Source organism: Moschus berezovskii, chromosome 6 (genome assembly GCF_049115385.1).
Source record: "Moschus berezovskii isolate FMDL1 chromosome 6, NW_MosBer_1.0, whole genome shotgun sequence".
NCBI classification, from domain to species: domain Eukaryota; kingdom Metazoa; phylum Chordata; class Mammalia; order Artiodactyla; family Moschidae; genus Moschus; species Moschus berezovskii.
Window position 1 is genome coordinate 93975919 of NC_142465.1, and position 12682 is coordinate 93988600.

The 12682-nt window shown below is 37.0% G+C and overlaps 1 protein-coding gene across 3 annotated transcripts in view; it reads right to left on the reverse strand.

Annotated features, from left to right (window-relative positions):
- Positions 1-468: 468 nt before the first annotated feature.
- The window catches only part of SLCO1C1 (solute carrier organic anion transporter family member 1C1), a 64723-nt gene continuing 52509 nt past the window's right edge, over positions 469-12682 (reverse strand). For 2 of the 3 annotated variants that reach the window (XM_088836731.1, XM_088836730.1), the window contains 3 exons: positions 11803-11867; positions 2216-2333; positions 469-691 (listed from right to left, as the gene is read on the reverse strand). In XM_088836731.1, the coding sequence (XP_088692857.1) occupies positions 469-691; positions 2216-2333; positions 11803-11867 (406 nt within the window). Of the gene's footprint in view, positions 692-2118; positions 2334-11802; positions 11868-12682 lie in introns of all 3 variants that reach the window. The other variant, XM_055395602.2, reaches the window with a different exon arrangement.

Sequence of the window (12682 nt, forward strand, 5' to 3'; positions counted from 1 at the left end):
GAAAATTCCATGGACCAGAGAAGCCTGGCGGGCTATAGTCTGTGGGGCTGCAGAGAGTCAGACACAACTGAGTGACTGAACACACACACAAGATGTTTAAAATTTTCCTTAAGTATTCTTTTATCCTAGGCAAGTATGTCAATTTAGAAATTACATACAGCCATTAAATTATATTGAAAATTGTTCTACTAGAAGTACAGCTAATATATCAATGGGCACAGGCAAAATTCAGCAGAATGAGTAAATAATACAAGGAATTTGTTTATAAATTAAAATATTTAAGATTAACTTTATCATCTACATCTTCTATAACATGATTAATTATATTTGTTATCAGGTACAGTATCAAAAACAAAGTAGACAGCTTTTTGAAAGGAGAAAGAATTCACACATTTAAAACCCTTCTGATTAAAATTGGTTTGCAGAATTTCCAGAAATCAGAAAATATGCCTTCAAGTAACCATTTTTCTAAAGTTGTGTTTCCTTGCCTGGCCAATAGTTGGGTTGTAGCAAATGATCACTTGTAGTACAGTTCTCCTTCCTGATTCTTGTTGACACCATTGTTCTTTCTCTCTTGGTTCTGAAGCTTCTGTGTTTTGAAACATAATTTTTCTTTAAAGTGAAAAGCACTGCAGTACTTAGTAAAATGGACATTATGCCAAGCATCATGGTTAGTCCCAGATATATATGTCTAGAAGAAGACAGAATCTCAGTCTTAATTATTGTAGCTATCCAATTTTAAATAAAGTAATAATATCCAAAAATATCAATATCAATGAAATCAATCAATATCAATACAGCTATCATGAAGATGGTTTTCTTTAAGGATGCCGATTCGGTGGCTATAAAAGGCCTTTCTGTGAACATTTGACAGACTATTGAAGGCAGTAAGCTAATATAAAGCAAATTTTTAGTAGCACCATCATTTTCAGTTACTGCTAATTATATAATCCTTTCCATCTTCTCTGTAACTTATTTCCTTAGACTAGGTGACTATATACCTGTTTGCTTAGAACAGTCCCAGAATAAGCTAGAATAAGCTAGTGTTGTCCCAGGGTAATCTACTCCCTTTCCTTGTCAAAAATATCCAGATTTGAATAATAAAGTGTATGGTTATCCTCCCCTTGAAACTTGTCCAAATTCACTCCTACAGAAAAACTGCAAGAAGTAACATTAAGGGGGAATTGGAGATCTCAGTACACTAGAGTGACCTAAGCAAATCAGATGTTTACCTCAGTGTCTTCCATGAGAAGCCTTTAGTTCTATTAGATCATAAGACAGAAGGTCTGAAAGCACAGATTGAATGATTCATGCTGGTCACCTTGTATGTATACTCATAGTCTCTGAGTTACATTGTCTTTACAGTAAAATACAGCCTGAGTAAATGTGAATAAAGTGCCAATTTTCCTTATAGATCAGGTCCCTTTCAAAGACCAACATGAATTTCTCACATATCATCAAAGCCTATTAAATCAAGCAAATTTATTTGAGATGGTCAGCTCAATTCACATCCAACTACCAACTTACAGGGCTTAGCACCAAGTTTATTTTTCTAGAGAATACTCAGCATGTAAATTGAAAAAAATAAAAGTCCTTCTTGCTTTTAAGCCATTGAAGCATTGCTTTAAGCAATAAGGGGACTAAATGTTTGCTGAATTGCACTGAATGATACCATAGTGAAAAATCCATGCCCTCAACCCTGTACACACATAGAGAAAACCTTTTACTTTTATGCATTTCAAGTACTGGAATAATTGAACATCAATTTGGCAATAAAAGCCGGACAGATTTAGAGCCAAATCCAAATCTTGCCCAGGGGGATTATATCTGACGTAAATGGGACAGTTTGGCTCAGTTTGGGGGGAAAAAAAATAGAATTAAACCCCAAATGTGACCTAAATCTAAATGCTTCTGAGTTTAAGGGAATTAACTCAGTTGTGTGCATAAACTTTGAAAATCCTACTCTATTGTGAAATCTTCTGTCTTATCTTTTTTAAATGATGGGAGTCAAGATTAAGAATGAAGGGAAATGAAAGATCTAGCCAAATGGTCAGATAATAATAGAATTATTCTATAAAACAGAACAAACTTCTGGATTAGATTCTCCTTTTTGTTTACAAATGATGAAACTATGTGAGAATTACTCGTGCCAGTTGCCTCTTGCAAACCTGGCATGTGGTAGCAATGAGATTTAGGAAAGAGTTTGATACAGTACCTGAAAGCATTTGAATCATACAATCTACAAGATCCTTTACTTCCACATCTTTTAAACCCCCACTTAAGGCATGAAGTATCAATCAAAACTCCAAAATATATGGGAGATGGGATTCCTGCTGTGAGAAAAATAAATAATTGCCATTAAAAATATATGCATATCTTTTTGGTTAACCTACAAAGAATCTCTCAGAAACCACATTCTGTCCAAAATTCACTTCTTTGGAAATAGCAGGGCCTCTTCAAAAGACCAGAATACGCCACTGGTATAAAGATTATTTTGAGCTGATAATTTTGAGAAGCAGAAATCATAGAAGAAGCTCTGAAGACAGAGGATAAGTTTCCCTTTTGTAAGGAAAATGTACATTTACGAAGGAAATGATTTGCAAGAGTTTCTCAACTCTTTGTAAAGGCTTCCCTGGAGGCTCAGTGGTATAGAATCTGTCTGCCAATGCAGGAGACGAAGGTTTGATCCCTGGGTTGGGAAGATCCCCTGTAGAAGGGAATAGCAACCAACTCTAGTATTCTTGTCTGAGAAATGCCATGGATAGAGGAGCCTGGTCAGTCAGTTCAGTTCAGTTCAGTCGCTCAGTCGTGTCCGACTCTCCGCAACCCCATGAATCACAGCACGCCAGGCCTCCCTGTCCATCACCAACTCCAGGAGTACACTCAAACTCATGTCCACAGAGTCGGTGATGCCATCCAGCCATCTTATTCTCAGTCGTCCCCTTCTCCTCCCACCCCCAACCTTTCCCAGCATCAGAGTCTTTTCCAGTGAGTCAACTCGGAGCATGAGGTGGCCAAAGTATTGCAGTTTCAGCTTTAGCATCAGTCCCTCCAATGAACATCCAGGATTGATCTCCTTTAGAATGGACTGGTTGGATCTCCTTGCAGTCCAAGGGACTCTCAAGAGTCTTCTCCAGCACCACAGTTCAAAAGCATCAATTCTTCAGTGATCAGCTTTCTTCACAGTCCAACTCTCACATCCATACATGACCATGGGAAAAACCATAGCCTTGACTAGATGGACCTTGGTTGGCAAAGTAATGTCTCTGCTTTTTAATATACTATCAAGGTTGGTCATAACTTTCCTTCCAAGGAGTAAGCGTCTTTTAATTTCATGGCTGCAATCAGCATCTGCAGTGATTTTGGAGCCCCCAAAAATAAAGTCTGACACTGTTTCCACTGCTTTTCCATCTATTTCCCATGAAGTGATGGGACCAGATGCCATGATCTTTGTTTTCTGAATGTTGAGCTTCAAGCCAACCTTTGCACCCTCCTCTTTCACTTTCATCAAGAGGCTTTTGAGTTCCTCTTCACTTTCTGCCATAAGGGTATAAGGGTAGTGGCATCTGCATATCTGAGGTTATTGATATTTCTCCCAGCAATCTTGATTCCAGCTTGTGCTTCTTCCAGCCCAGCCGAGAGGAGCCTGGTAGGGGTCGCAAAAGAGTCAGACCTGACTCAGCAACTAAGTAACAACTCCCTCTTTGTACCAAGATGAGAAGAATTCTAGAATGAAAAAAGAACTAACTGCATAAACTTTTATTTTGCATAGAGTCCCATAAACAAGATCACTAAAAGCTATAGAGTGAAGCTTATATTGATAAAGTTGAATGGTTAATTTAGACTATTTGACATCATAAATAAAAATTCTTTTTATATACATTCTCCAACTAAACAGATTGTCACCTAAAAACATTTAGGTGATAACTATTAATAACTTTACATTGCTCCTAAGAACATGAAGACATTCCTCAGTACTCAAATACTTGCCATCTTCTGTATGTTTTAAAATTTTAATAATGGCAAAATTTCAAACTTTCACAAAATTAGAGAGGATGATATAGTGCAATTTTATGTACCATCACTAACTTTCAGTTCAGTTCAGGCACTCAGTCGTGTCCGACTCTTTGTGACCCCATGAATCACAGCACGCCAAGCCTCCCTGTCCATCACCAACTCCCAGAGTTCACCTAAACTCATGTCCATCGAGTGGTGATGCCATTCATCCATCTCATTCTCTGTTGTCCCCTTCTCCTCCTGCCCGCAATCCCTCCCAGCATCAGAGTCTTTTCCAGTGAGTCAGCTCTTCGCATGAGGTGGCCAAAGTATTGGAGTTTCAGCTTTAGCATCAGTCCTTCCAGTGAACACCCAGGACTGATCTCTTTTAGAATGGACTGGTTGGATCTCCTTTCAGTCCAAGGGACTCTCAAGAGTCTTCTCCAACACCACAGTTCAAAAGCATCAATTCTTCGGCGCTCAGCTTTCTTCACAGTCCAACTCTCACATCCATACATGACCACTGGAAAAACCATAGCCTTGACTAGATGGACCTTGGTTGGCAAAGTAATGTCTCTGCTTTTTAATGTGCTATCTAGGTTGGTCATAACTTTCCTTCCAAGGAGTAAGCGTCTTTTAATTTCATGGCTGCAATCAGCATCCGCAGTGATTTTGGAGCCCCCAAAAATAAATCTGACAGTGTTTCCACTGTTTCCCCATCTATTTCCCATGAAGTGATGGGACCAGATGCCATGATCTTAGTTTTCTGAATGTTGAGCTTCAAGCCAACTTTTTCACTCTCTTCTTTCACATTCATCAAGAGGCTTTTGAGTTGCTCTTCACTTTCTGCCATAAGGGTGGTGTCATCTGCATATCTGAGGTTATTGATATTTCTCTCGGCAATCTTGATTCCAGCTTGTGCTTCTTCCAGCCCAGCATTCCTCATGATGTACTCTGCATAAATCTTGATTCCAGCTTGTGCTTCTTCCAGCCCAGAGTTCCTCATGATGTACTCTGCGTAGAAGTTAAATAAGCAGGGTGACAATATACAACTTTGACGTACTCCTTTTCCTATTTGGAACCAGTCTGTTGTTCTATGTCCAATTCTAACTGTTGTTTCCTGACCTGCCTACAGGCTTCTCAAGAGGCAGGTCAGGTGGTCTGGGATTTAACAATTATTAAAAATTTGTTATTTCTGTGTCATGTTTCTTCAGTCCCTCAATCTATTGTCCATCCAGAAACTTTTAAAAAGTAACATTTTAAGAGATATATCAGATATTAAGTAATTCTCCTTACATGTATTTCAGAACACATCTCTGACATGATTTTTTAAATATATCACTATGGGAAACTCCTTGGTGGTCCCGTGGTTAAGACTCTGCACTTCCAATCAGGGCATATGGGTTTGATCTCTGTTCAGGGAACTAAGAGCCCACATGCTGTGTAGCTTGGCCAAAAATTAAAAAAAATATATATATATATATATAAGTACAATAAACATAAAATAACCCATAATTTAAAAATATCACTATACCATTTAATACATAACACATATTAAAATAATTTTTTTAATCCTATTGAACTCATATTCAAACTTTTCTAAATGTCTTCAAGGCATTGCTTTAGAACTGGTTCATTCTAACCAGAATTCAAACCAAGTATTTACCTAATGGCTCTTTATAACAGCTTCTTTCCCAACATTTTTTTTTATAGTTATGATTTTTTAAAAAAGACATTTGTCCTGTAGGATGTGCCACAGTCTGGATTTGAATGGTTGTTTCATAATATCATTTGTTTGTTCTCCTATCCTTCATTTTCCCAATAATTTGGTAGGGCCTGCATTGACTCAGGCAGGAACAAGACATAGGTGGTCTTTGTTCAGACAGGAGATGCTTTCTGCCTACTTGCCACTCTCTGTAATGTTAAAATGAAACTGATGTTCATGCTATGCCCTCCATTATTAAGTTTTTCATGCATTTTCACTTATAGCTTTTAGCAAATATTGATAAGGTTGCAAAACAGATTTTTCAAAATTAAATTATTTCTTGTGTAAATAATTTAAGATTTCTCTATAAAAGAACTTATGTTCATCATTATTTACTTGGTAACTTTGAAATACAATTAGTAGAAGGAAGGCAGGGTAAATGTTCAATTCTTTCCTGTTTTAAGAGTAATGAGTTAGTGTCCTAGTATTCTTCAAAATTACTTAGTTATCATTACAAATTTATATCTTTTTTTTATATTCAATGTAGTTTGAGACACTGCAGCTATTATAATGATTGTTATATATTAATATAATAGTATTTTTATTTATTATTTCAAATTATCTCACCTTGGACCAAGGTCCTCAAATTGTTCCTGTGTCCTTTAACCTAGACCTTGGTCAGTTTTCCAAGGTCCTATGGTTTCTTTATTGAGGAATGATATTTAGATACCGTGGATTCATTGCTATGGGTGCTCATTTTTCCTGGGTTAAACAGATTCTAGATTTTTCAGGAGACAGAGTTGTAAAATACACATTATTTTAAAATAAGACTATATGAGTTCATATTGACATTTTAAGTTTAAATCAATGAATTTTACTTACAATATTTTATGCTTTTATCACTTTTCTATTATGCTGAAAATATCGATTCCTACATAACATCTTATCTGCTTTATCTTGAAATATATAATAGTTTTAACATAACAATGCTAAAGTAACTATTAAAAAGGGGCTTCCCTGGTGGCTCAGAGGTTAAAACGTCTGCCTCCAATGCAGGAAACCCGGGTTCGATCCCTGGGTCGGGAAGATCCCCTGGAGAAGGAAATGGTAACCCACTCCAGTATTCTTGCCTGGAGAATCCCATGGACAGAGAAGCCTGGTAGGCTACAGTCCACGGGGTTGCAAAGAGTCGGACACGACTGAGCGACTCCACTTTCCACTAACTATTAAAAACAATACTATGAAATGCACTGAAGCAATGGGGAACTCATAGTAATTCTGTTTATCATGTAGTTTAGTGTTTTTTCTGTATGGTGTGTTACCCCTGTAATATACAGTTAGTTTTGATTTAAGGATTTCTTTGGTTCTTTTAATTATTTAAAACTATAAAATTTTTTGTATTATTTCAAACTAAAAATTATACAATAGCTATATTTACAAAGTCTCATTTCCATCCTGTTCTCTCCCCCTGTTTTTTTCTTTCTTCCCTAACAGGCAACTTAAAAAAAATATTCATTTTTATTTGGATGACCCAGAGGGAGGATAAGAGGAGGAGGGAGGTGGGAGAGGGGTTCGGGACGGGGAACTCATGTACACCTGGGGCGGATTCATGTCAATGTATGGCAAAACCAACCAATATAATATTGTAAAATAATTAGCCTCCAATAAAAATTAAAAAAATAAAAAAAAATTAAAAAAAGAAAGAAAAAAATTAAAAAAATAAAATAAAATTACTATTAATAATAAAAAAATATTCATTTTTAGTGTATGCTTCCATTGTTTCTTGTTAACAAGAGCAAATATCAATACCTGTGCATGCGTATAATATTTTCACCTTTCTATACTTACACCATGTGCATCATACTGTATACAATTTTCTACATTTTGTTTTCGTAAACTTAGTTGCATATCCTGGAGATCATTTGATATAAATTGTGTCCCTCCATAATTTATAAGTTGAAGCCCTAACTCCCAATATGATTGCATGTGGAAGCAAAATAATTAAGGAGATAATCAAGGTTAAATGAGGTCATAAGAGTGAAGCCCTAATCTGATAGGGAGACTGCCATTTAAAAAAAATTATATAGTTTCTTTACAAAGTTGTGTTAGTTTCTGCTGTACAGCAAAATGAGTCAGCTGTATGTATACATACATCCCCTCTTTTTTGGATTTTCTTCCCATTTAGGTCACCACAGAGTGCTGAGTAGAGTGTTATACAGTAGGTTCTGTGCTGTACAGAATACACAGTGTATCTGTATATATATCTGCTATACAGTATATCTGCTATACAGTAAGTTCTCATTGAAAGTGAAAGTTGTTCAGTCGTGTCCTACTCTTTATGACCCCATGGACTGTAGTCCATGGAATTCTCCAGGCCAGAATACTGAAGTGGGCAGCTGTTCCCTTCTCCAGGGGATCTTCCCAACCCAGGGATCAAACTCAGGTCTCCCACAATGCAGGAGGATTCTTTACCAGCTGAGCCACAAGGGAAGCCCAAGAATATTGGAGTAGGTAGCTTATCCCTTCTGCAGCGGATCTTCCCAATCCAGGAACTGAACTGGAGTCTCCTGCATTGCAGGCAGATTCTTTACCAACTGAACTATCAGGGAAGCCCTCAAGTTCTCATTAGTTATCTATTGTCTACATTCGTGTGTGCTAAGTCCTTCAGTCATGTCTGACGTTTTGTGATACTATGGCCTGTAGCCTGCCAGGATCCCTTGGCCGTGAGATTCTCCAGACAAGAACCCTGGAGTGGGTTGCCATGCCCTCCTCTAGGGGATCTTTCCAACCCAGGAATTGAACCTGTGTCTCTTATGTCTCCTGCATTGGCAGACAGGTTCTTTACCACTAGCACCATCTGGGGAGCCTATTTTATACATCGTAGTGTATATACTGTCCTTATAAGAAGAGGAAGAGACACCAAAGACTGTTCTCTGTGGACAGAGAAAAGGTTGTGTGAATGCACAGTGAGAAGATCGCCATCTACACATCAGGATGAGAGGTCTCACCAGACACGAGTCTGTTGGCACATTGATCTTGGACTTGGCAGCCTTCAGAACTATAAGGCAGCAACTTCCTATTGTTTAGGCCCCTCAAGTCCATGGTGTATTGTTATGACAGCCTGTACTGACTAATAAACTTGGTAACATTAGAGATTTTCCCTGTTTGTCCATACAGCTGTAAAGTATTCCCTTATGTGGGTTTACTATAGTTTATTTCACCAGTCTCATATTGATGTACATTTAGACTGCTTATAGCCTTTTACTATTATAAATAATGCCACAATGATTGGACCCTCCATAAGATTACAATTCAAACTTCCGCGAGCTCATTTTTTGGCATCAATTGCTAGAAGTAGAATTGCTAGGTCAAAAGATAAATCTATATGTAATTTTTTTAGTTATTGCCAAATGTCCTTCTCCAGCAATTGCATAATTTTCACAATAGCAATGTAGTAGTGTATCGATTTTCTATTTGTATTATAATACATAACAAATAACATTTGGTAATTTTTCCATCTGTTAAGTAAGAATCAGTATCTTAGCATAGCTTTAGTTTGTACTCTTCTTATGAGGGGCCTTGACCATCTTTTTATGTATTAAGACATATCCATTTATTTTTCTGTGAAATGGTTGTTTATATCTTTTACCCACTTTGGGGCTTCCCTGATAGTTCAGTCAGTAAAGAATCTGCCTGCAATACATGAGACCCAGGTTTGATTCCTGGATTGGGAAGATCCCCTGGAGAAGGAAATGGCAACCCACTCCAGTATTCTTGCCTGGAGAATCCCATGGGCAGAGGAGCCTGCAGGCTACAGTCCATGGGGTCTCAAGAGTCAGACACAACTTAGTCACTAAACTGCCGCTGCCACTTTTTCTCTTTGAGCTTTGATCTTTTTGTTTTCATTTCCTAGGCATTCTTCATATAATAGGATGTTAGCCACTCATCTGTTATATAGATTGAAAAAAAATACTATATGTAGTTTTTCATTTGCTTTATGATATTTTTTCATTTTTAATTATATTTTTATTTTTTGAAGGTTACTTTTCATTTACAGTATTTACAAAGTATTGGCTATATTTCCCATGTTATGCAATAGATCCTTGAGCCTGTCCTATACCTGGTAGTTTGTATCTCACTCCCTCACCCCAATATTGCCCCCCGCCTCTGGTAACCATTAGTTCTCTATATCTGTGAGTCTGCTTTTTTGGGGGTTATATTAACTAGTTTGCTGTATATTTTAGGTTCTATCATTTTATGTATAAATGACATGGGGCTTCTCAGGTGGCTCAGTGGTACAGAATCTGCCACCCACTCCAGTATTCTTGCTGGAGAAACCCATGGGCAGAGGAGTCTGGAGGGCTACAGTCCATGGGGTCACTAAGGAGTCAGATATGATATAGCAACTAAATAACAGCAATAAATGATATCATATAAGATAAATGTATTTTCATTTTTATGGGGTCAACTTTATGAATTATTTCTTTAACTTAAGATATGTTTCACACTGTTGTTACATCTATGTTCCCAAAAGGAGGTAGATAGACTAATTATAGCCTGGGATGTACTTCAGACTCAATAACCTTTTTTCTAGATAATCTCTGTTTTAATATTGTAGAATTTGAGCCAACTACAAGGTCCGTCTAGTCAAGGCAATGGTTTTCCCCGTGGTCATGTATGGATGTGCGAGTTGGACTGTGAAGAAGGCTGATCGCCGAAGAATCGATGCTTTTGAACTGTGGTGTTGGAGAAGACTCTTTAGAGTCCCTTATACTGCAAGGAGATCCAACCAGTCCATTCTAAAGGAGATCAATCCTGGATGTTCATTGGAGGGACTGATGCTAAAGCTGAAACTGCAATACTTTGGCCACCTCATGCGACGAGTTGACTCACTGGAAAAGACTCTAATGCTGGGAAAGGTTGGGGGCGGGAGGAGAAGGGGACGATGGAGAAAGTGTACTCCGGGAGTTGGTGATGGATAGGGAGGCCTGGCGTGCTGTGATTCATGGGGTCGCGGAGAGTCGGACACGACTGAGCGACTGAACTGAACTGAACTGATGATGGCATAGACCTCCATTTTTATTGTTTTCCCAGGATTATATTGTATTTTCGCATATATCCCTTTTTATATCGGATATCCTTTTATATCCTTTTTATATCCCAAGTTACATAAACCCATTTATTTAAAACTCTGAATTTTTATTTTTCTCCCAAGTAGCTCCTCTCTGTCAAATTGCTGTGCTGTGCTTAGTCGCACAGTTGTCTCCGACTCTTTGTGTCCCCATGGAATGTAGTCCACCAGGCTCTCCTGTCCATGGGGATTCTCCAGGCAGGAATACTGGAGTGGGTTGCCATGCCCTCCTCCAGGGATCTTCCCAACCCAGGGATCGAACCCAGGTCTCCCTCACTGCAGGCGAATTCTTTACTGTCTGAACCACCAGGGAAGCCCAGAGGAACATTTACAGTGGTTTCCCTTTCTTCTTTAGAATATAAACTCTTGAAGGACAAAACCTAATTTGACGTATTCACTCTGTTTTCTGTAGGTTTTAACTAATGAATATTGAAAATTCTGATAGTCATAAAAAATCATTCCAATTACATTTAAGAAATCTTGAACTCCAAGCTATACTGCTTTGACCGTTTGAATGATCTTTCTACCAGTGATATATCCTAGCATTGAATGTAGCTCAAAAGAATTCCTTCCATTTAATAATTTAAGAAATTATATTTCGACTTCAGATTTTCTTACTGATTCATTTTTTGCTTTCCTCTCAGACAGCTCTTTTATAATAGCAATGGATTTCTGGAGACTAGATCAGTACTAGAAGAGGCAAGATTGTTATAAAAAAAAATGTCATTCCTCTCATAAGATCACTTTATTATGGGTACATCATTGATTCTCAGTAAATATTTCTGGAAAAAAGAAAGAGAGTATTCAAGGAAAAGAGGGAGGAAAGAAAGACATAAAAGAGGGAAGAAAATTAAAAGAACACGAATTTACTACCTACAGCATTATGTGTCATAATTCTGTAAAAATATTTAGAAGACTATTAAAACATACTTATAATGGCTACCATAATTTAAGCATAGATTATACTTACCAAGAACTCTTACTGCTAAGGTGTAGATACCCAGGGCAAAAGACTTAAGTTGTGGTTTAATGCACCTAAAAACAATAAAAGCACTATTAGAAAAAAATTGTGCATTAAAGCATATAGTAAAGTCAGTTTATGATAAATCAGTATTTAATGAGGTGGATTAGGTTACTTTGAAATTAATTCACATATCAAAGGATGACTGTTAAATTTCTCTAAAATTAAACTAATCAAAATATTGTATATATTTTTAATTTCCCACAGCTTAAATAATAGAAATTGGTTAGGAAAGATCTATAGAAAATAGGACCAAACATCCACAAATACTTTTTGTATAATATTTTAAAAAATTTAGTTATTATTATTATTTTTTTTTGGCTACTGCATGTAGAATCTCAGAATTCAAGTATTATTTATGGAGAACCCACATTTTCTAGCATAGGGAAAGCAAATTATGTAGAAGCTATGTTTCATTATATGCAATGTATTGGGTTTTTAGTTAATATTTCTAAAAGATAAATCGCTCTTACATGACATATTCAAATGGTGTTAGGTAAAGTAAAATCAAATTTTACAGTAAAGTAGCAAAGACAGGGAATAATTCTAACAATTTGTAAGAATATGAGGCACAATAAAAGGTTAATGACCTATAGCTAGTTTTTGTGGGTTTTGGTCTAAAACCATGGGACCCTATTGACTTAAGTTGAATTAAAATCACTGTGATATGCTGAGTGCTTTTGGTAAGTAGCGTGGATCTGAATTTACCAGTCAAGTACAGATTATCTAAAATAACAAGAGCATCTTTAATAAAATGACTGTATAAACTGAACTGGGATTTCTCTGGTCACTCAGTGGTAAAGAATCTGCCTGTCAATGCAGGAGACAC